General features: G+C 44.7%; 2 protein-coding genes across 13 annotated transcripts in view; one reads left to right on the top strand and one right to left on the bottom strand.

The window, feature by feature from the left end:
• Nucleotides 1-959: 959 nt before the first annotated feature.
• Nucleotides 960-3,508, top strand: LOC115162130 (insulinoma-associated protein 2-like). Its single transcript, XM_029713132.1, has one exon. The coding sequence runs from the start codon at nucleotides 1,092-1,094 to the stop codon at nucleotides 2,775-2,777; it is 1,686 nt and encodes a 561-aa protein (XP_029568992.1). The 5' UTR covers nucleotides 960-1,091; the 3' UTR covers nucleotides 2,778-3,508.
• A 1,267-nt stretch (nucleotides 3,509-4,775) lies between these two features.
• Nucleotides 4,776-24,446, bottom strand: part of LOC115162131 (ral GTPase-activating protein subunit alpha-1) — a 116,515-nt gene continuing 96,844 nt past the window's right edge. For 5 of the 12 annotated variants that reach the window (XM_029713135.1, XM_029713142.1, XM_029713141.1 and 2 more), the window contains 4 exons: nucleotides 15,530-15,654; nucleotides 13,909-14,005; nucleotides 11,402-11,432; nucleotides 4,776-9,913 (listed from right to left, as the gene is read on the bottom strand). In XM_029713135.1, coding sequence (XP_029568995.1) covers nucleotides 13,926-14,005; nucleotides 15,530-15,654 — 205 coding nt within the window. In that variant the 3' untranslated portion in view covers nucleotides 4,776-9,913; nucleotides 11,402-11,432; nucleotides 13,909-13,925. Of the gene's footprint in view, nucleotides 9,914-10,373; nucleotides 11,199-11,401; nucleotides 11,433-12,643; nucleotides 12,864-13,908; nucleotides 14,006-15,529; nucleotides 15,655-24,446 lie in introns of those variants that run through there. The other 7 variants (XM_029713143.1, XM_029713136.1, XR_003869487.1 and 4 more) reach the window with 6 other exon arrangements.

Below are 24,446 nucleotides of genomic sequence, written 5' to 3' on the forward strand. Positions count from 1 at the left end.
TCAAATTAAACAGCTTTAATCGAGCGGTTAACATTCATTACTGCGCGCACAGCTTGCAGCCCCACAAAACAAATGAGAGAGAAGGTAAAGTGCATCAAATGGACAGATTAAGGCAACAGCTTTCTTCTCATAAATGATAAATTACGCGACATGCCAACAGAACAGAACGCCAAAAGAATCCTGCTTAACAACAGAAGGATAATTAAAATCCGAATAAAGAATTCTCAGAAAGGTTAGGCGTGTGGGGATACAAATAATTCATTAATTACGAGTTGCTCTTCGCAACTTTGCCTGCACTGGGAGTCAATCTGCTCTTAATAAACATGCTTTAGAATAATGACATATACCTGTTGTATTTATAGCATATTCATATTCAATGGCATTATTAGGATTAAGCAAAAGTGTTATGGGAAATTACTTATCTTGCCATTTTCAACAATATTTGATCAAATTCTGTAGCCTATCAATAAGGGTATGTAGCCTAACCTGGAGGTCAATGTGCTTTTGCTAGTTTATTAAAACACATCGTGTTCCTAAATGACAGTCATTTCATTTGCAGAAACAGTCTACGAGAGTTTACGCAACTCAGTATCACAGAGAAAACGTATTGAAAAATCACGAACCATATCTTAATTGCATGGTCAGTGTTTTTTTGTGATACATAAGTCAATGTAATATTGATGGACAATGACACGTTTTATGACATCTGATCCAATTTTGCAAATCCTGAAGCACTAGGCTAGATGTAGTCTAACGATCGGCTATAAAGGAGAACATGTAAAGTGTGTGAGCGACTTATAATAATTAACTCGACATTAGTAATATTACTGGATAGCCTCATTAACGCTCGCGCGTCACCCCACCTCCCCACTGTCGGTGCTGATTGGACAGGGCTTGGCCACAAACTGACTTCACAAAACTGAAGGCGACACCAAAGATAAAAAACAATGCAAGCTCATTGATGTGACAGAGTCCTCCGCCCCTCTCTCCCTTCAGCAGTCACCTCACCCGTGCGCCTTTCATCTGAAAGCGACCACGAGCGCTTCTTCACTTCAAAGTGGACCCGGGAACCGTTCCATTCCGGCGTAAAGATGCCCAGAGGATTTTTAGTGAAGAGGAGCAAACGCGGCTCAGCGGCTTCTTACAGAACGCGTAACGACGACAACTTAATGCCAAAAGCGGACCTGCCTGTGAATACACCGGAGAGGCCAACCGGTGTGCCAATTGCGTGCCCAATTGTGCCGTTATCCGAGGACTGTACATTTGAAGAACCATGGACCTGTGCCCCGGCTGAAGCGGACCAGGCGCAGCTGCCAGAGAGCGCAGACAAGGTGGAGATTAGAGAGGACTTTGGGAAATACCCACCACACCATCCCCGCACTGAGCCGGACCACGACGGATCTCCGGGGCGGGCTGACTTCTCCTATAGCCCGATAAAACCAGTTGGCGCTGTAGTGGAAAAATCGTCCCTTGACCGGTGTATGAGTTCACCAACAGTGACAGAGCCGTACGCAATGAGCACGCCCGTGTCTTCAATAGAGAGACTTCTTCTAAATCACGCGCCCGTTGGACACTCTGATATGAAATTCGACCCACCTGTACACCTCTACCAGTCTTTCCATCATGCTATGAAACGCACGCACATGGAGCAGGAGCGCAAGATCAAGCCAGCAGCCAAAAAGCCTAAAGTAATCCGGAAACTCAGCTTCGAGGACGAAATCTCCACCTCACCCGTGCTTGGGCTGAGAATTAAGAAGGAGACCCCCGAATTTAAAGCAGCTACAGCATCTTCTGCTAATAAGAAACCGCTGGGAGAATTCATCTGCCAGCTCTGCAAGGAGGAATACAATGACCCGTTCTCTCTCGCACAACACAAATGCTCCAGAATTGTGCGCGTAGAGTACCGCTGTCCCGAGTGCGACAAAGTTTTCAGCTGTCCTGCCAACCTGGCCTCTCATCGTAGGTGGCATAAGCCTCGTCCGGTAAACCACAGAGAGGCACAGAGCGCCAAAAAGTCACCGCCGGAGGCACGGCTGCATGAGAGGACTTTCGTGGAAGGGAAAGAGAACGCGAGCGAGTTGAGAGTTAACAATCAGCACCACGTCTCTCTGGACAGCTCCTCGTGTCAGCGGGCCGTCACCGTGGACAGCTCCCACAGACAAGAGCAGATGCGCATGAGGGCACAGGAGAGCCCGCCGCCCTTCGATCCGCGCTACCGAGACCCAGATAAAAGTATGGACCTGCACATCAGAGCGGGTGACAGCCCAGGCATAATGCATTGTCCGGAGACCACCGACGTGGCACTGCCCACCTCTTCCTTCTTAAAGACCTCCGGGACAGTAGAGGAGATATACGAATGTCACTATTGCAGCAAGAAGTTCCGAAGACAAGCCTATCTGAGGAAACATCTTGCGGCGCATGAGACAATCAAAGCCTCGACCTATAACCAGATAGAGAGTGGGCAAATCACGTTTCCCTGTCACTTGTGCGGTGTCCATTTCCCATCCACTGAAATTTGGGACAAGCACAGAGTTTGGCATGCAATGAGAGATGACATTCTGATGAATCCAGGGAAGATTGCGGGTAGACCAGACTTGGTAAGACCAGAATTAATAAGACCAGACCTCACACTGGGAGACCAACAGATATTCACCTGTAAGCACTGCCCATCTACCTTCTTCAGTTCTCCCGGGCTTACCAGGCATATCAACAAGTCTCACCCCACAGAGATGCGGCAGGTGATGCTTCTACCGATGGCAGTCAGACCCGACTGCTAGTAGCCTAGTCTAGGCTGATGTAGACAAATCTAGGCCAGGGTTTCCCAAACTCAGTCCTGGGGTCACGTTTTGTTTTTTTGCCCAAGCACTACACAGCTGATTCAAATAATCAAAACATGATGAGTTGGCTATTTGAATTAGCTGTGTAGTGCTAGGGCAAAATACAAAATGTGCGGGGGGGGGCAGGATCGAGTTTGGAATACCCTGGTCTAGGCTACAGACATACTGGAATGCTGAAACCCCTGAAAAACAAGTGGATGAATTAAATACATATGAAAGTATGAATGTGTTATTTTTACTACATGTGTGATTGTACTGTAACTTATTATACTACCTGATCAGGTCAAAAACAATACTAGCATTTTCTATTTTCATGACAAGAGAAAGGTTTTTTGCAATGACAGATTACAGCACACTAATAGCTGAATAGAGCCACATTGTAACACTTGCTTTTGGCCTATATTCACTAATGTACATTATTGATTGATTTACAGTGTTATGATTGTTAAAATATTTAACAGTAAAAATGGGCATATCAAAAGTTAAATATTTTAGAGCTGTCATCTTAAGCATGTAATGAAAATGAGAGGGTGACCCTGTGAATATTACAAGAGTATCAGACCTCACTGCCTTTATCTTAATGTAGTTCCTATGGAAATTGAATGTGCTTGTTCAGTATAGTTGTGGAATTTATTTCTAAACCAGCAAGGCTATCAAGATGTATTTTCATACAGAAAATCAAGTTTACCTGTTAGAGTATAAAACTGTTTGAGTAAAAAAAAATATATATATATATATATATATATATATATTTATTCTCTGAAATGTACTTGCTAAAAAATGCCTTCATGATGATGATTGAGTTACAATTATGTTGTATTTTGATATGTAGTGAACATTTACATTGATTGTCAATAAACACAAGTCTATGTGCATACTAGTGATGGCCACTATACAGTATTTTACGATATTGTCTAGGATTGGGCAGTATCCAGATTTTCATATCATCATACTGTTCTTCTCTAATCCCGGGATTTACGGTATTATCGGTTTAATACACAATGGGGCGCTAAAAAGTAGGAAAAAAAAGCCCGTTGGGCATCATTACCAGAATGCTAACAAAATTTGCACAAGTAATAGAGGAATTTCCATAGAGACTGCTAGCTAAATATGCTTACGCGTGCAAATGAAAGTAAACTAATTGCAAAGACAGGCAATCCAGCTCAGAAAGTTATACATATATAGGTAGTAGCTACCGAATTTCCTTTTTGGTGAGTTTGGATATTTACAAGAAAATGTGAATGAGAGACATTGTGCAAATGAACAAAGTTTGGATGCATGCTTGTCTGAAGGAAGAACAGAACTGGATCTGGAGCAGCATGTGTACACGCTGTGTCTGTATGGAGTCTGAAGAAGCTAGGGCAACAGGCCTGCCTGCTCTGCTTGGAGAAGAGGGTGGAGGGGCAGTCTAAATGAAGCCTTAACTGAGGAGAAAATAACACAAGGAAATCAAGATGGCAGTGGCAGCTGTACAGATAACTCATCCAAAGTGCTTTGACTTCTCAAACAAGGCAAAAAGCTACCACTATATGATACCCCATCTCCTTATTAATTTAGTCACTTACTTAGCTAACTAGCAAGTTAAAACAAATACACAGCTCGACTCACCTGCTCCTGCTTTCTCCCCTGGTGTTATTGACAAACAAACACGTTACTGGCGCAAAGGTTCTGGGGAACTACTGTAAGCTTCATAATGTAAAATGTGACCGGTGAAATTAAGAACGCTTTCTACTTTATCTCCTAACATATTGCGCAAGTTGACTGCAGGTATTTACTTAAACATTTGCTACAAATACAGTATTAAAATTGATTGAACAACTTCAAATAAATAGTTTGAAAGGTATTGATGGTATTGAAAAACAACCCCGTAGCTGTTTCCAAATACCCCGGTATACCCCCCAATCCAAATATTGTCGCATAGATGTTCAAAGAACAAGCTGGTGGTAAGAATGTTTTATTGTCAAATTCCATTCCACAGCCACTCTCCTCCTGGAACAACCATTACAAATGTGTAGATACTACAAGTTTGACAATACTATTTTAATTGTGTGTGCGTGTTGTGTAGCTGTTATATCAACACATGCAATTAGTACTGGCATCATGCAGCATTTGGTCAGTAGTAACATACAGTATAAACTCACTTTACAGTATGCACAGGTTTCAGTCACTTCTGAGTGCAGGGAGAGAGCTAACCAATCTCATCAGCCTCAAGTAAGGATGCAGCACGATTTTCTCGCTCTCTCTGGCAAGTTTTTAGTTCTCAGAATCTGCCATTTAAAAAATAATAATAACAACGGAACTGACCTCAGTCATATATTCAAACATAACGTGGATTTGACCTTAGACACGGTAGCAGTTTTTAAAAGATATAACAGTTCAACCGAAAGGTCCAAAACAGGCATTTACAGTCCCTTTCCTCTCTGGTAGAGAACCTGTAGCTGAAAGCAAATAATGATACACAAACTTTAAATGCAGGGTTTGCTCTGTGCTCGTGTGTCTTATAGATGGACACAGAGTTGGGAACTGGAGTGAAGACCTGCTTGATGCTCTCGTCTTTCCATCTTCATTTGTGTTGTTGCACAGACAGACACTGAACCGTAACAGAAATGAGTTTGTTCTAGCTGTGGATAAAGCTACAGTACAGCTTTATTTGTATTGGCCAACTTCAGCAGGAAAGCTTTGTGAAGAGGTCCAAGCAGCAGACCTCTCATATGAAATAAGCAGATTTGATCACACCTTCAACTGTTGGTCTACGTGGCTTGAGGGTAATATAGGTTTGGTATTTTTTGGCAGCTATATTCAAATATGTACATAGTTCAGGTATTGTCCTCAACACTATATTTATACCACAGCGTTGTTGAATACTCAGATATGATTGGCTAGAAGGGCATTCTAGAATATGCATTAAAAACCAGATAATGGGACAGTTGGAAAAGATATCGGACACCTTGCAATCATGACACAATATGCGCCTTATTACATTCTAAATCACTACACATTTATGAATGAAAACATCACGGGACCTAGACTAGTAACAAGAGCCAACATATTTACAACTGACAGTGAAAAAGTAGCTACTTTACAAAGATTAGCCTACACCTAGTTACAAGCCTAAAACATGGAGAAAAGATGGAGGAATTATGACATTTCATTTGTTTTTAAAGTCGAACAGTTGTCCTAAGCCCGAATGGTGGAAATAAAGTACCTTTATCAATAAAAAAAAGAAAACGCACAGAGAGCCGGCAGTTACGGACGTGACGCTCACCAAATTGAAGTGGAGCGACATGAAGAAAAACAATTAATGCGAAAAACAATAGAATGGGCAGTTAAAACAGAAAATGATTGGCTCAAGGAGAATAAGGACATTTGACAGCTACCGGACAGAAGAGGTAAACAGTATCCTTCGTGCCTTTTATGATTCTGTCTGCGCAACAAATGGACAGGAGTACTCGGTACATAATTTTGTGTAGCCGGGATAAATCGTGCAATGCGGCACAACATCATGACCAATGACAGCTTCAAAACAAGCAAGGACGTCTTCAAGTCCCTTGTGAAGAGGTAGAGGAGATCGGTGAAAGTCGTCAGCACCCCCCCCCCCCTTCCCATATCGACTGCTGACCTCCAGCTGCTACGAGAGTCCCCTGCGGTTTCCCCCGACACAGCTACAGGTCTGGTGAGGAAGGTCTGGCTGGATATCCAGCTGTATCTCGCTAAGCGTGGGGCGAGAGGGAAATCGAGACCTGAGACCTTCCTCTTTCCAGATCAAGACGGACGAGGATGTAGTGGAGTCGGCCACCTCCGTCTCTTCCACAATGCAGAGACGAAAAACCACCAACAGGCGAACGAGCCGAATGAGGAGAACCTCAAAGGGTTAATATTTACTTTGCCCGGCAACCCAAACCGCCCACGGGCAAGTTTGAAAACATACCTCTCCAAGTGTCCCCCGGACGCTACATCCCTTTACCGCCACCCACGGCGGTCCCCACAAGTTGAACAAAGAAGGACATTTGGTAGGCTACTCTAAGAGCCGATGGGTGTACACTACCTCGCAACCTGTTACCGTGTCTCAGCGAATAGGCCGGGTTGTCAATGCGCTACACGAACCACAGCCTCCGGAGCACAGCCGTGGAGCTGCTATCAAATGCCGATCTGGTGTACATACAAATTATAAGTGTAACCAGGCACAGGTGCGAGAGCAGTTTGAGGAGCTACTGGGCGCCTTCTGTGACAGAGAGGAAGCGGTGGAATCACCTCCTCTCATCCGAGGTAGAGAGCCCACAAAGCCCCACCACAAGCAGCAGTAACAACAACAATACAAACAGATGGAAATGGTACCAAGCGAGTGAGTCATTCGGCCCCGCGGCTTGAAGATGTCCCATTTCACCATTAACGGCAGCATCCAATTACATTTTAACAAGTAGCTGGCAAGACAGCTAGCTCCGAAGAACCTAACAAGCTGGTTAACCCCTGACATCAAAACAACTTATTGCATTATTTGAATCTTAATTTTTAAAATTTAGGCTGTCTTGGTGTTTCTTTAAAAAAACGTTTCATATTGATTCGTTTTTTGATGCCATTATAATATTGAAAAATTGAAAAAAGCACTTGCACATCTGAGTTATTTTCTTGTGTTGGAAACAATCCAATAACTTCAAAGGAAATATATATGCACACTGCCTTTATATAGATTAAATATGTATTTTTAAGCCATTAAATATATAGCTAAACCGTAGCTTTTTTTAGCCTACAACCCGTGCTGTCAAATAGTCCCACATGTGCAATCACGGGATGAACTAGCTATGCTACATGACGAGAGAAGAACTTTGCCAGCCTGCGTAGTGATCTAACTACAGTAACGAGATATAGTACTAATCGAACGAACGACTGGGTAGCGTCTCTGGCAACCACAAGATGAGAAAGTATAAATTAACTTATAAAAATATAAAACAAAACCATGTTATTTCTACAGGTAAATGTGTGCTTTAGTATTGTTTTCTTTGGCAACTGTGGTATGAGTGGGATAGACGCTGACGTTCTGTACATTTCCCTGGATCCGTTATTTCCAAGGCAACATACATAACGTTTGCGTTCATCCCTTACATATAATATATTCATCATGAGTGAAAAAAAGGGTGGTTCAATACAACACATTGTATATGAACAAAACAACCTAATCGGCAACGTTCTTTATCAGGTGAAAACCAAATTTACAATCATAATAAAAATGTTATGTGACCCCTAAAAAAGCAAACAGTAGTGAATATTACACTCAGAAAGTCAATCAGTTTCACAGTTTAGTGTGAAAATCAAAACGTAACAAGAAATGCTTCACTTCAACCAAACAATTTCCATCTTACAACCCTATAGACAAACTTATTTCAACCTCAAAACGTGTATCTCCTTATCAAACACTAGCCAACATTGCTTCAGTCCAAGCATAACGAAAGTGGCAACTCTTCTCTATATACAGAGTATAGTACAAATATATAAATGTCTCATGGTGGACACAGTGACCAAATATGAAAAATACAATTTTCCTTACTTTGTGTTTCTTTGTTCTTCCTTACAAACTCAAGTTCTTACAATCACTTTCCTAGTGGGTCAGAGGCCTAGAAAGCCAGGGGGATGGGATACTAGAGATGGATCACTCTGCTCAGGGACAACAACAGCTACAACCACAGCAGAGATAACACTAGCTCCTCATCTCAGTCAAATATCAAGTGATTTCAACCATCAACAATCCTAATCACATTGAAAATACACATCTGTCATGTTGCCTTTATGCTTTCTGTACACAACAGAACCAATGCTGCTTCTTAAATATATCTATATCTAAATATATTATATTTTGCTCTCTTTCCACATTTCTCTGGAGTGCAAAGTTTGTGGTGGTGAGCATAGTTAGAATACCTTGCCCAAGAGACATGCTAATTCTGTTGGAGCTTTGCTTGCACAAGCTCAGTCCTGGGGGACCCTGGGCCCGGATCTGTTCAAGGGCCTAATCCTGCATCTTGGAAGGGTTGTACAGTAGGGGAGATGCGGAGTCTGACCATGCAGGGCAGGTGTGTCCATGTCCATGTAGTTGGAGTACATAACATGCAATGCATCGCTGTTAGCAGGTAAAGGCTGGTAGTTGCAGTGTAGTGCAGTCCTAGCTGTACGGTACAGAGAGAGAGAGAGTCAGTCTCTTCGTCTGAAGGCTGTGAACTCTCGCTGGGTGTGGCGTGGAGGGTCAGCGGAGGGAAAGTCCGATCAGGTCTTGTTGGCCGAGCCGGAGGAGCATCGGAGCTTCATGGACATACGGCTCTTGCTAGTACGAGGGGACATTGGCAAGGCTAACTGGTCGGCCCCATCTAGAAGCGCTGCTGCTGGACTTTCTCCCTGCTGACTCTCGAGGCATGAGCCTGTGGAAGGAGGGAGGGGGGGGAAAGGGAAGGAGAGCACAGGCGTTAGAGCCCCCCCCCCGTTGCCTGTAGCCCACTACTGTGACAGTCAATGGTAAACAGTAATGTAGAAGGCAGGGCTAGCTGCTGCCCCCCCACCCCACCCTCCCCCCTACAGACAGACTGGGTCCTACTCCTCCAGTCTACAAGCTGCCTTCCTGAGGTTAGTCCCCAGCTCATATTAGTCTTTATGGAAGGGGAGGGGAAGGTCAGTACATGCACTTTGATTTGTACTGCAGTGGTAAAGGTGTTGCATCTCTCTGAAAGTAATTGTATTATAATAAATGTTGACACATTTTAGTATAGTTACGGGTAGCTTTCTTTAGCTGTAACGTATCGAGGCATCAATGTTCATGAAATAAATCTAAACTAATCCCAAAAGGTATGATGGTGGTGGTACTATAAAACACAAGTGAAATCTAGAACGTCAGAGAATAATAAACAGGAAACTAAAGGAGGAGGAAACAGGGTAAGAAGGAACAGAGAGAAAAAAGGTACTTTGCCGTGTTAATGTTTTAGCATACCATTCACAGCTAGCGTGAAAGACCTTCCGTTTCAAGTCTTTGCCCTTTACCTTGCTGAGCCCAATGTTTTCTAGTGGAGTTTTGGGAAGGAGCTGAAATATCAAGCTCTCTTTGGTAGGAAAGGTGAAGACAAGCCACAAAGCCACAGGTGAGAGAAAGGGGAGGAGAGAAAAATAGGGGAGGGGAAGAGAAGAAAGGGGAGAAGAGAAGAAGAAAAAGAGGGGAGTAGAGGAAATGGGAGGGGAGGAGGTGAAGAGAAGAAGATGAAGAGGGGGAGAGGGGAGGGTAATGGAGGGGAGTAGAGGAGAGGAGGAAATGGGAGGGGAGGAGAGGAAGAAGAGGGGGAGAGGGGAGGGTAATGGAGGGGAGTAGAGGAGAGGAGGAAATGGGAGGGGAGGAGGGGAAGAGAAGAAGAAGAAGAGGGGGAGAGGGGAGGGTAATGGAGGGGAGTAGAGGAGAGGAGGAAATGGGAGGGGAGGAGAGGAAGAAGAGGGGGAGAGGGGAGGGTAATGGAGGGGAGTAGAGGAGAGGAGGAAATGGGAGGGGAGGAGAGGAAGAAGAGGGGGAGAGGGGAGGGTAATGGAGGGGAGTAGAGGAGAGGAGGAAATGGGAGGGGAGGAGAGGAAGAAGAGGATACAACAGGATAAAGGAGGTCAGTGGCGCAGAAGAAGGAAAATGGGACAGGAGAGAGGAGGAAGAAATGAAGGATTAGGCAGGGAAGGAGCGGTACAGCGGGGTAGAGCAAGCAAGGAAACGATTGGAAAAAAGCAAAAAGAAGACAAAGACAACAGGAGAGAGAAAAGGAGAGAAGAGATAAGAGGTGTGAGCAGTGACAAGGCTAAGAGGGAATCAATAGAAGATGCACACAGAACAGACAGAAGCACCATCTAGACACATCATCATACACACTCAATACACAGTCAGGTCTCTCTCACACACACACACACACACTTAACAGTCCGGTTACACACAAACGCACACGCAGACACACACCTTCGTGCACAAATGCTGACTGGCACATTAATGCAATGATTCCACTTACTTACCGACATTTACACTGTTACTTTAAATATTGATCTTCAGGGCCATAGTTATCATCTATAGTTACATACCTTGTGTGTGTCTATGCCATCCATGAATACAGAGTGCAACTGTACTGTGCTCTGACTGGACTCATAAAAGACTTAACTGACAAAAAAAATATACTGAACACACCAAGGAGGTAAAGAACCCGTGTTACAATAAGTTAGTGCTCAGGAACACACAGAGGAAGATTCTGGTTAGAACAAACCAAATCATTTAGAGTGTTAGTGAAAAGGCTCGGGCCTGTCTGGCCTGCTATAGTGGAAGCATGCAAGGACTGAGGTTAACGTTAATGTTAGATAGACGTCCAACTGACAACATGATGGAGCAGATACAAGAAACAGGGAAAAAGTGAGAAGCAGATTTGGTCAGTGGAGAGAGAGAGACATACAGAGACACACAGAGAGGTATCGTGAGAAGTAGAGTGGTCATAACATTGTTACAAGTCAATCAGAACGAAGCGGCAGAAGAGGGAGCCTCAGTTTGTTAGCTGTGGGGTTTCCAGGAGTCTTACCTTTAGATTTACACAAGTGATAGATTATGATCTACAGGGGGAAACATAAGACAAAGGAAAATAAAACAAAAAATAAAATTCAATTAAAATTAAAATGGCAAAAAAAGAGAAATAAAATGAAAATAACAACAAAAAAGAAGCATAACAGAAATATGATAATTTGCGGTTTGGAGGAGCAGAGAGTCCGTGGTGGACTGGTGTTATCAACACCGGCAATAATTAATCTTAACAAGGTTTTGGGGCTGAAGAACACTAATCATTTCATTCTGTACTAGGAGAACTAAAGTTTGGTAAAGCACAGGTCAGTGCTACTATAATTACATGACAACATTACCATAATAATATCAGGAATTTTTCTCATTATGTGGAGAAAAGAACAGGCATGCATCTTTTTAGAAATGAAAAGGTCGCAAATTCAAACTGTCGAAAAGCAACGTCTGATGAACAGATTCAAAATTCAAAAAGGCACTCGCACATCTGAGCTATCTTTGTTGCAGGTGCATGGTAACAGCTGAATAACATGAGAAAAAAGAAGAAACCCGCACACACTTATTAAGCTTTACATATCGGCCTCAAGGCCTTCGTCAGAGCTTTTGTGAGTATTTTTCATTTGCACTTTTATGTAGACATTGCTCCACCCACATCCGTTCAATGCATCGAATGGGGTTGGAGTCGAGGGAAAATAAAACACGTGTTACCAAATATAACAATGCGCATTTCATAAGTATTCTAATAAAGTGTGTACATAAAACGTATTAAACCCGTCTGTAAAACCACAATGAGGACATCAACATGTCAAGTAAGTTTTCATAAATCATTGGGTACAGTGCAAGAAATGTACAGATTCCAAATATTTGTAGATATATACAGTATCAGTGAAAAGTTTGAAGACACCTATTCATTCAAGGGTTTTTCTTTACTTTTACTGTTTTCTACATTGTAGAATAAACTATGCAATAACACATATGGGATCATGTAGTAACAAAAAAGTTATATTAAACAAATCAAAATATAATTTAGATTCTTCAAAGTAGCCACCTTTTGCCTTGACAGCTTTGCACACTTTTGACATTCTCTCAACCAGTTTCATGAGGAATGCTTTTCCAACAGTCTTGAAGGAGTTCCCACATATGCTGAGCACTTGTTCCTGCTTTTCATTCACTCTGCGGTCCAACTCATCCCAAACCATCTCAAATTGGTTTGAGGTCGGGTGATTGTGGTATTTGGTATTTTTTTTTTTTTATTAGGATCCCCATTAGCTGTTGCAAAAGCAGCAGCTACTCTTCCTGGGGTCCACACAAAACAGGAAACATGACATAATACAGAACGCCAATAGATAAGAACAGCACAAGGACAGAAGTACATACATTTTGGAGGCCAGGTCATCTGATGCAGCACTCCATCACTCTCCTTCTTTGTCAAATAGCCCTTACACAGCCTGGAGGTGTGTTGGGTCATTGTCCTGTTGAAAAACAAATGATAGTCCCACTAAGCACCAACCAGATGGGATGGCATATCGCTGCAGAATGCTGTGGTAGCCATGCTGGTTAAGTGTGCCTTGAATTATAAATAAATCACAGACAGTGTCACCAGTAAAGCACCCACACACCATAACACCTCCTCCTCCATGCTTCACGGTGGGAACCACACATGCAAAGATCATCCATTCACCTACTCTGCGTCTCACAAAGACATGGCGGTTGGAACCAAAAATCTCAAATCTTCTTCATATTGGTGTCCTTTTGTAGTGGTTTCTTTGCAGCAATTCGACCATGAAGGCCTGATTCACGCAGTCTCCTCTGAACAGTTGATGTTGAGATGTGTCTGTTACTTGAACTCTGAAGCATTTATTTCAGCTGCAATTTCTGAGGCTGGTAACTCTAACTTATCCTCTACAGCAGAAGTAACTCTGGGTCTTCCTTTCCTGTGGTGGTCCTCATGAGAGCCAGTTTCATCATAGCGCTTGATGGTTTTTGCAACTGCACTTGAAGAAACTCACATTTTTTGAAAATGTCCAGATTGACTGACCTTCATGTCTTAAAGTAATGATGGACTGTTTGCTTATTTGAGCTGTTCTTGACATGATATGGACTTGGTCTTTTACCAAATAGGGCTACCTTCTGTATACCACCCCTACCTTGTCACAACACAACTGATTGGCTCAAACTCGTTAAGAAGGAAAGAAATTCCACAAATGAACTTAAAATATATTTTAATTTGTTTAACACTTTTTTGGTTACTACATGATTCCATATGTGTTATTTCATAGTTTTGATGTCTTCACTATTATTCTACAATGTAGAGAATAGTAAAAATAAAGAAAAACTCTGGAATGAGTAGGTGTGTCCTGACCTTTTCCTGGTACTGGGTATATTTTTAAGTGTATTTATTTTATTCTCTTACTGTAATTTACTGCTTTATGAGCACACATCATCTTCCATCTGTGACTAACATTAGAAATATGAGAACAGAGAGAGAACAGCTCTGTGTCCCAGTATAGTAATCACCTTAAAGATTAGGTTGACTAGTCTTCTGGCTGGGTGACCCTTTCATTTTCTGCATGCGTGTACTGTAGTCTGTAGCCACTGAGCAGAGACAATGAGGCTGGAGAGAGAATCAATGTGATGTGAGACCATGGGAAGACCAAAAATGCCCTGAGCCTGGCAGAGCACTTATCACCCCAGGAGAGAGAGGGGGAGACACGTGGCTAACTGTCTATCTAGGGGAAACACTGTATTCAGCGTGTATTTTACAATACTTAAAAAATACTGTGGAAGTGTATAGAAGACAGAACTAGTGCGTTTAAGGTTATTATGGCAAGTAGGATGGTTAAAGTTATTATGGCAAGTAGCGTGGTTAAGGTTATTATGGCAAGTAGCGTGGTTAAGGTTATTATGGCTAGTAGGATGGTTAAAGTTATTATGGCAAGTAGCGTGGTTAAGGTTATTATGGCAAGTAGGATGGTTAAAGTTATTATGGCAAGTAGCGTGGTTAAGGTTATTATGGCAAGTAGCGTGGTTAAGGTTATTATGGCAAGTAGCGTGGTTAAGGTTATTATGGCAAGTAGCGTGGTTAAGGTTATTATGGCAAGTAGCGTGGTTAAGGTTATTATGGCAAGTAGCGTGGTTAAGGTTATTATGGCAAGTAGCGTGGTTAAGGTTATTATGGCAAGTGGTGTTTACATTTCATTTTCTTTATTTTTTTTATTGAACCTTTATTTAACTTGGCAAGTCAGTTAAACAGTCTACCCCAAACCCTAACTCAGACGACGCTGGGCCTATTGTGCACCGCCCTATGGGACTCCCAATCATGGCCGGTTGTGATACAGCTTGGAATTGAACCAGTGTCTATAGTGGCCTCTAGCACAAAGAGTCAGTGCCTTAGACAGCTGCGTCACTCGGGAGCCCAAAGTATGGTTAAGGTTATTATGGCAACTAGTGTGGTTAAGGTTATTATGGCAAGTAGAATGGTTAAGGTTATTATGGCAAGTAGCGTGGTTAAGGTTATTATGGCAAGTAGCGTGGTTAAGGTTATTATGGCAAGTAGCGTGGTTAAGGTTATTATGGCAAGTAGCGTGGCTAAGGTTATTATGGCAAGTAGCGTGGTTAAGGTTATTATGGCAAGTAGCGTGGTTAAGGTTATTATGGCAAGTAGCGTGGTTAAGGTTATTATGGCAAGTAGCGTGGCTAAGGTTATTATGGCAAGTAGCGTGGCTAAGGTTATTATGGCAAGTAGCGTGGCTAAGGTTATTATGGCAAGTAGCGTGGCTAAGGTTATTATGGCAAGGGAAGGAGATTTTAGAGGCCAACACCTCCTAACTAAAAACACTGAAGAACTTGGAGAAACTTTGTACTAATTGGGAAATTATCCCTAACTTCTCTACCGCCAACTAATGCTACAAAATTGCACTACAGATATGGCAAGAAATCCTAGTTAAATCCTAGTATTTTCTGCTCTCCAAAACCATTGCCCCATTGTGGACATGCTTTGTTTGTAAAGCTGGTCCAGAACTGAGAACTGTCCAGTGGAGTGTGATGGTGCCTCTCTGGACTGCAGTATATGAGAGATGTGAGATGGACTGGCTGTGAATGGCTAGAAACAGACAGACTGAGTATACAGTGATCTTACCTGGGTCTGACGGGAGGTGGTGGTAGGGGGCGGGGCAAAAGACCCTTGCTGCATAGTCCTCGAAGGTGGTTGGCTCCAGGTGGTGATGTACGATGGTCTCCAGGTAACGCGCTCTCTCCTCGTAGCTGGGCCAAAGGTCAAGGGTCAAAGGTCATTCAGCATGAGAGACAGAACACATAAGGATCACAGGACCTCTCTCAAAGGGAGATAAAAAAATCAAATAGAAATTAGAGACTGGGAGGAAAAAACAACGCCCTTTGGGACGGCATTACCTGGTGCAGCACTGTACCCACCTACCTACTCTACAGTCTAGATCAAATCTCAGCCTCTCATCTATTGCACCCCCCGTCTCTCTCTTTTCTCTGTCAACCAAATAAGTCTCCCTAATCAGAGACTCTCTGGCCATAATGACAACTATCCACTGCCATTAGGCGCTCCTAGGTAAAAAGAGACGAAAGACACACAACCAGCTCCGTCCGACCCATAATATCAAAAGTGTATTAGGAACCTATCATTGGCTTTTGAATATCATGACATTTGGCAACAGTGGCCTTTTTACTGTCTCTATTATCCAGTTAAGTAAAAATGATGGTATTCTGTTAATGGATTGGATTGGATTAGAGTTGGGATGTTGCATATGGGTTTTCTACATGAATACGGCAGGCAGAGAGGAGAGAAGCGGAGAGAGAGAGGAACAGAGAAGCAGACAGAGAGAGTATAGGAGAAAGCGAGAGAAAGCAAGGGAGAGAGAGAAAGGGTGAGGAAGGGGAGTGGATATTTTGGGAGCAGCCCTGTGCGCTGTGTATCTAGGGGTGAGGAGCTGCTTGGCGTGAGCTGACACGAGGAACAACAGCCAAACAGACTCTTTCTCACACACAAGGAAGTGTAAGAGGCTGCACAGCAAGGGGAGAACAGCACTCCAGTGGATCTGCCGCCTGCCCTTTCCTGTTTCCCAGCACCCCACTTCCTGCTCGCTGTTAGAGCTACCAGAAATGCTGCTCAGACAGGGCGATGGCTGCGAGAAGCAGAGAGTGTGTGTGTTATGTGAGACAGTAGCTGTGTGTGTGTCACAGTAATAATGATCAAGTTAATGAACGTCTGTCAGCAGGCACCAGAGCAGACTCCTTAAAACCTCTCCCATTTCATGCCACTTGCAGAGAAAAAAGACGCCCCACACGCCTCCACACAGAGAGACAACATGTCACACTGACACCAGGGCACTAACACTGGGAGGAAAACAACATCAATAACCAATCACCTCTCTTGATGGATGTTGGAGACGGAGTTAGAGTCAATGAGTGCCTCATCAAGCCAACAGGTTTTCTGCTGTTTACCTGTTCCATTTAATTCAAACATCTCACAAGAACATACGTCTGTTGAGTCTTGATATCAGTATCTCAGCCTTTCACTACACCCATGTTACTGTGTGAGGTTCCAACCCAATAACAGAGCCTGGCAGTGTTTCTTATGGACCGATAGGTGTACAGTATCAGTACTGTATATCAGCCTTATTCACTGCACACATGTAAGTCACTGTGTGAGGTGCTGTGTTTGGCGGCCCTCTAGGTAGGTCAACAGACACGTCTGGTCAGACCAGGGCAGCTGTGCCTGACATCAGCTTGGAGAGAAGTGAGGAGCAGCTCCACTGCTGTGTTATTTAATGGTAATCATCATTTCAGCCTCCTTATCCTTTCTATTCCATCTTGTTCTCGCTCTCCCCCTCTCCCTGCCCTGTGTGATGCGTTGCTAATGCCACCCTGTCAGCACGACAACTAATCCCGTCGCACTGTTGACTTGAGATGCTCTTTTGTGCATCCGTAAAAAAAAAACGAGGCGAAGAAAAAAAAAGTATTTTTTCAACCATCAAATAGGCCCTGGCCTCAGCTACGTCTGCTAATATACTGGAATTGAATTTTTGATGTGTATTTCTTTTAACAGCTTGTTAAAGAAGAAAAGTGTCTTTAGGTTTCTCTCTCCAGCCTTACAGCCTCTCGAGTGGGGATAGGAGCAGTAGAGAGGAGAGAGGAGTGAGGGGGAAGGAGAGGGGCCTTTTGTGTATTACCAGAAACTAATTTTCCCTGTGGATGAAAGGGAAAAAGAGAAAATGCTCCTGCCCCCCCACCAAGCTTTTCATTGTCACTGTGCTCAACTCCCGGCTCTCGGAGGAAAGAGGACAAATTGCCAGTGAAGAGACACCAGAAGCGAGCTTGTTAGCACATTATGGGTGGTGGAGGGTGTGTGTTTGCATGTGTGGCGGAGGCTGTGTCTCTCAATGTGTGTGTGTGTGTGTGTGTGTGTGTGTGTTGGATGGTGTCTGTCTGTGTGTGTGTGTTGGATAGGGTCTGTCTGTCTGTATGTCTGTGTGAAGGGGACCATGGTGAGCTACAGGAACAGTTCCCTGGCGTCGTGTTAATTCAGCACACAGAACATACTGCTGCTGATAGCCTCCAAATGTATGCCTTTTCTCCTTTCCATGTGCCCAACCTCCCTCCTTCCCTCCCTCCCTGTGCTGAAGGAGTGAGTGTGCCAGGAGAAGGAGAGCGCTGCCAGGCCTCTCCAGAGGAGGAGGGAGAGAGCGCTGTGTTGCTCTAAACAAGACATTGCTCTCCTCTCTATTTGGAGGAGATTCAGGACCAAGAGCGTCTCGCCACTGAGCAGAGCTCACAGAGAGAACACAGGCCCAACATCGACCCCTGCACTTCAGTCAGAGCTCAGAGAGAACACAAGCCCAACATCGACCTGTACACTTCAGTCAGAGCTCACAGAGAGAACCCAGGCCCAACATCAACCTGTACACTTCAGAGCTCACAGAGAGAACACAGGCCCAACATCGACCTGTACACTTCAGAGCTCACAGAGAGAACACAGGCCCAACATCGACCTGTACACTTCAGAGCTCACAGAGAGAACACAGGCCCAATATCGACCTGTACACTTCAGAGCTCACAGAGAGAACACAGGCCCAACATCGACCTGTACACTTCAGAGCTCACAGAGAGAACACAGGCCCAACATCGACCTGTACACTTCAGAGCTCACAGAGAGAACACAGGCCCAACATCGACCTGTACACTTCAGAGCTCACAGAGAGAACACAGGCCCAACATCGACCTGTACACTTCAGAGCTCACAGAGAGAACACAGGCCCAACATCGACCTGTACACTTCAGAGCTCACAGAGAGAACACAGGCCCAACATCGACCTGTACACTTCAGAGCTCACAGAGAGAACACAGGCCCAACATCGACCTGTACACTTCAGAGCTCACAGAGAGAACACAGGCCCAACATCGACCTGTACACTTCAGAGCTCACACACAATGACATGGATGAGGACAAGGATGACAGGAAAGGAGGAGATAAAGCAGACAATATGAATGTACTGTACAGAGAGCACATATCAGGCTTTTGTGCCCAGTGAGTCAAATGGCATTTCCTTTTTTAAACGCGCCACAATTGAAAACAGTATGGCGCCCTGGTAATTACAACTGCAAATGAGAGGGGAGAGGTGTACACCTAGCTAGGGGATCAAACTGACACCTACAGGATGTCACACACATCTCCCCCCCTCGTTTTTTAAATTGTACACTTGCTCATTCCCCCTTCACATCAATTTATATTATTGGAACCTAACAGTCCTCTGTGGGGTGTTGCATTGCTGGCATCTTCAAAAAGAAAACACAGTAAGAATGTGGAGAGCCCGGAAGAGCCTACTGTTGTAATGTGAGAAGAGAGCAGAGCATAGCTACAGAGAGAAAGAGTGAGGACATGTTTCAATAACTGTCCCTCTACACTGCTTCAACACAGCTCTGCAATCTGCCAGTCAGGCCCCACTACCTAACAGAGAGCCAATCTGCCAGTCAGGCCCCACTACCTAACAGAGAGCCAATCTGCCAGTCAGGCCCCACTACCAAACAGAGAGCCAATCTGCCAATCAGGCCCCACCACCAAACAGAGAGCCAATCTGCCAGTCAGGCCCCACTACCAAAGAGAGCCAATCTGCCAGTCAGGCCCCACTACCAAACAGAGAGCCAATCTGCCAGTCAGGCCCCACTACCAAACAGAGAGCCAATCTGCCAGTCAGGTCCCACTACCAAACAGAGAGCCAATCTGCCAGTCAGGTCCCACTACCAAACAGAGAGCCAATCTGCCAGTCAGGTCCCACTACCAAACAGAGAGCCAATCTGCCAGTCAGGTCCCACTACCAAACAGAGAGCCAATCTGCCAGTCAGGCCCCACTACCAAACAGAGAGCCAATCTGCCAGTCAGGCCCCACTACCTAACAGAGAGCCAATCTGCCAGTCAGGCCCCACTACCAAACAGAGAGCCAGCCAATCTGCCAGTCAGGCCCCACTACCTAACAGAGAGCCAGCCAATCTGCCAGTCAGGCCCCACTACCAAACAGAGAGCCAATCTGCCAGTCAGGTCCCACTACCAAACAGAGAGCCAATCTGCCAGTCAGGTCCCACTACCAAACAGAGAGCCAATCTGCCAGTCAGGTCCCACTACCAAACAGAGAGCCAATCTGCCAGTCAGGCCCCACTACCAAACAGAGAGCCAATCTGCCAGTCAGGCCCCACTACCTAACAGAGAGCCAATCTACCAGTCAGGCCCCACTACCAAACAGAGAGCCAGCCAATCTGCCAGTCAGGCCCCACTACCTAACAGAGAGCCAGCCAATCTGCCAGTCAGGCCCCACTACCAAACAAAGAGCCAATCTGCCAGTCTGGCCCCACTACCTAACAGAGAGCCAATATGGACACGATCATCAACCCAGTTACAACGGGAGAATACACATTACATTCAATATATCCTGACAATTATGCCCATCCACTGCAGCATCCGATGCATCTATAACTGATATTCTTCAAGAAACAATGTGTATATGGTTCATTTAAAATGATCATAAACAGCTGTACATATCACAGAGTGGGCCGTTAGGTGGAGGTCAGGGGTTTTGACACAACACTTCTCCAGCCCTTTGAAATAACCCCAGATCAGACACGACTAGCATTAGTCAACGGACCAGCGACTACAAGAATCCCAGGGCTCCACATCGCTCATCTCACAGCCCAAGAATGATCAAATTGAATTTTGATGAAAATATGGGGCACAGAAACGGACCCAATATCAGTGATTCTAACTGGTAGTGTTCGTACAGCTACCTGCTTTATTCTGCACCACAGGGCAATGGGAGAGAGAACAGAGCAGAGAAAGAAAGAGAGGGGGAGAAAAAACATCACATAATTGAATTTGACGAGTTTTACAGACTATGATTACAGAAATCTATGTGTGCCCTGAAGTGCAGGGTAATCGGTTTATTCCCCCATCTGATGGCTGCGATATAGAGGTTCTAACAGTGATTTTATTACTGTGAGGAGGACGGAGGGAGCTGCGGCTGACTGCCATAGCCCTCCTTGTCATTACAGCCAATGTCCCCCTCGCTTCCTCCGTTGCCAGCCCCCAGATAGGAGGAGAAATAGCCCAGCTAATGCTCCTCCGCCTGGGGCCACACAGTCACAGATCTGGGGCCCCCTGGAGTCAGATCCACTCCTATTAATCTCCTACCAAACCGAATTGGAGGGCTGCCTATGAAATATGGCTCCCAGACTTGAAGCCCTGATTTATCTCTCGACCATTCTGCCCCCCCCCCCTCCGCCCCAGGGGATGGAGAGATGGTGCTCACTGCTCACACTGCCTGCTGTCACAAATTCAACATTTACTTCATGTTTAAAGGCGAAGCGGGGGGAGTGCTAATGTTATCACGGGCAGGAGGAAACATACATGGGAATAATGATTCATGAATTAGAGGACGGAAGTTTACATGCATACTGCGGGTCAGCTACGCGAATCCCCCCCCCCCCCCCCCCCAATGTGTGGGCACAGCTCTGACGCTGAGGCACATTAATTCATTAGGAGAAGAATCAACAAGTTTGAAGACGTCACATACAGTTGAAGTCAGAAGTTCACATACACCTTAGCCAAATACATTTAAACTCAGTTTTTCACAATTCCTGACATTTAATCCTAGTAAAAATTCCCTGTCTTAGGTCAGTTAGGATCACCACTTTATTTTAAAAATGTGAAATGTCAAAATAACAGTAGAGAGAATGATTTAGTTCAGCTTTTATTTCTTTCATCACATTCCCAGTGGGTCAGAAGTTTACATACACTCAATTAGTATTTGGTAGCATTGCCTTTAAATTGTTTAACTTGGGTCAAACGTTTCAGGTAGCCTTCCACAAGCTTCCCACAATAAGTTAGGAGGAATGGGCCAAAATTCACCTGACAGAGCTGGTGTAACTGAGTCAGGTTTGCAGCTTGGCTCTCTTGCACAAGCTTTTTCAGTTCTGCCCACACATTTTCTATTGGATTGAGGTCTGGGCTTTGTGATGCCCCCTCCAATACCTTGACTTTGTTGTCCTTAAGCCATTTTGCCACAACTTTGGAAGTATGCTTGGGGTCATTGCCCATTTGGAAGTTTTAACTTCCTGACTGATGTCTTGAGATGTTGCTTCAATATATTCAAATAATTTTCCTGCCTCATGATGCCATCTATTTTGTGAAGTGAACCAGTCCGTCCTGCAGCAAAGCACCCCCATAACATGATGCTGCCACCCCCGTGCTTCACGGTTGGGATGGTGTTCTTCAGCTTGCAAGCATCCCCCTTTTTCCTCCAAACATAACGATGGTCATTATGGCCAAACAGTTCTATTTTTGTTTCATCAGACCAGAGGACAGTTCTCCAAAAAGTACAATCTTTGTACCCATGTGCAGTTGCAAACTGTAGTCTGGCTTTTTGATGGCGGTTTTGGAGCAGTGGCTTCTCGGCCTTTCAGGTTATGTCGATATAGGAATCGTTTTACTGTGGATATAGATACTTTTGAACCTGTTTCCTCCAGCATTTTCACAAGGTCCTTTGCTGTTGTTCTGGGATTGATTTGCACTTCTCGCACCAAAGTACGTTCATCTCTAGGAGACATAACGTGTCTCCTTCCTGAGCGGTATGCCAGCTGCATGGTCCCATGGTGTTTATACTTACGCACTATTGTTTGTACAGATGAACGTGGTACCTTCAGGCGTTTGGAAATTGCCCCCAAGGCTGAACCAGTCTTGTGGAGGTCTACAATTTAGCTTTTGAGGTCTTGGCTGATTTCTTTTGATTTTCCCATGAAGTCAAGCAAAGAGGCACTGAGTTTGAAGGTAGGCGTTGAAATACATCCACACGTACACCTACAATTGACTCAAATTATGTCAATTAGCCTATCAGAAGCTTCTAAAGCCATGACATTTTCTGGAATTTCCCAAGCTGTTTAAAGGCACAGTCAACTTAGTTTATGTAAACTTCTGACCCACTGGAATTGTGATACCGTGAATTATAAGTTAAATAATCTGTCTGTAAACAATTGTTGGAAAAATTACTTGTGTCATGCACAAAGTAGATGTCCTAACCGACTTGACAAAACTATAGTTTGTTAACAAGAAATTTGTGGAGTGGTTGAAAAATGAGTTTTAATGACACCAACCTAAGTGTATGTAAACTTCCGACTTCAACTGTATACACTGTTATCAGCTGTATAAATAGGCATAAATACGGCATTAGGAAAATAATTATGCATAGGAAAAGAATGTGTTCGTCAATGCATCTTGATTTCATTTTACATTAGAACGCAATTAGATTGATAACTAGATCTAATATTTCTTAACTAAATTGACTGCTTTATGAGAGAGCACGGCAGTAGAGTGATATATCTGAATTAGTGTACAGATGATGTCTGTGCTAAAGAAATAAATCTGAATCATCAGCATCACAGTGGTCAGGAGGACAGAGCAGCTAGGGTCAGAGCCAGTTAGAGCAAACAGAGAGAAGAAGAGTGGGAGAGCGAGATTAGTGGTGAGCCCGCCTCCCCTTTTCTTTCTTTACTCCCACCTTCTTTGACAGGAAACAATTAGCTAAGCACCCCCCCCCCCCCCCGTCTCTCTCACACACACACACACACACACACACCAGGCTGCCGCAGTACTGGAACACAATAGGGCCCATCGTGAGAGCTGGCAGTGTGTGGCTGCACTGCCTGTTAGGCGTTTGGCTGCGCCTGGCTGTGTGTGTGTGGGGGGAGGGGAGGGAGAGAGACAAAAGGAGCCCATGCCCAAACCTTTAATCAGCTCAGTTAGGGAGGGAGGCACTGACCTAACCCTCCCTCTCTCTCCCCCTCTGCCTCCCTCCCTCCCTCCCCCCCAGCCTCTCTCCCCCTGCCTCTCTCCTCACCTTCCCTCTGCCTCTCCCCCTCCACTATCATGCTCCACCATATGCTGACCCCAGCAGCAGGGCAGTTATCGCTGCCAATCAGAAGCCAGAGTGTATGTGAGAGAGAGAGTGAGAGAGGCTCCCCCTACTGCCAGTCTCTTACTGGCTCACATTCACACACCACTGGACTGGCAGGGCCAATGGTAAAATCGCTTAGCGACTCTCCTCTCTCTCTCCCCTTCATCCTCCTCCTCAACCAACATTGTTTCTCCGGCTCCACAATCGGCCACTGACAGATGGAAGGTGGCTGTGGCTCACAGTTACATTTGACTCTGCCTTCCAGCTTTCCAAACAGCTTGAGAGCAGTCTCTCATCCCCAGCCTCAAGCCAGACAGATCAGATAGGCAAAATAGAGGGAGACGTGTGTGTGTGTGTGTGGGGGGGGGGGGGGGTGAGTGAGACCGGAGGTTGGTGAATGTTATCAGGGGGCCTCAGCTCGGATGGACCACATGGTCCAACAGCTGTAGAGGGGTCCTGTAGAGGGGGTGGATGGTCGAGCCCCCTGGCCCCAAGGTCAGAGAGGTCAACCTAGCTTTAATCACCCCCAAACATTCTAACACTAACTAAACAGTGTGGTAACAGCTAACCTGTCCTGTGCTGATCAAGCAA

Source organism: Salmo trutta, chromosome 25, assembly GCF_901001165.1.
Source record: "Salmo trutta chromosome 25, fSalTru1.1, whole genome shotgun sequence".
NCBI classification, from domain to species: domain Eukaryota; kingdom Metazoa; phylum Chordata; class Actinopteri; order Salmoniformes; family Salmonidae; genus Salmo; species Salmo trutta.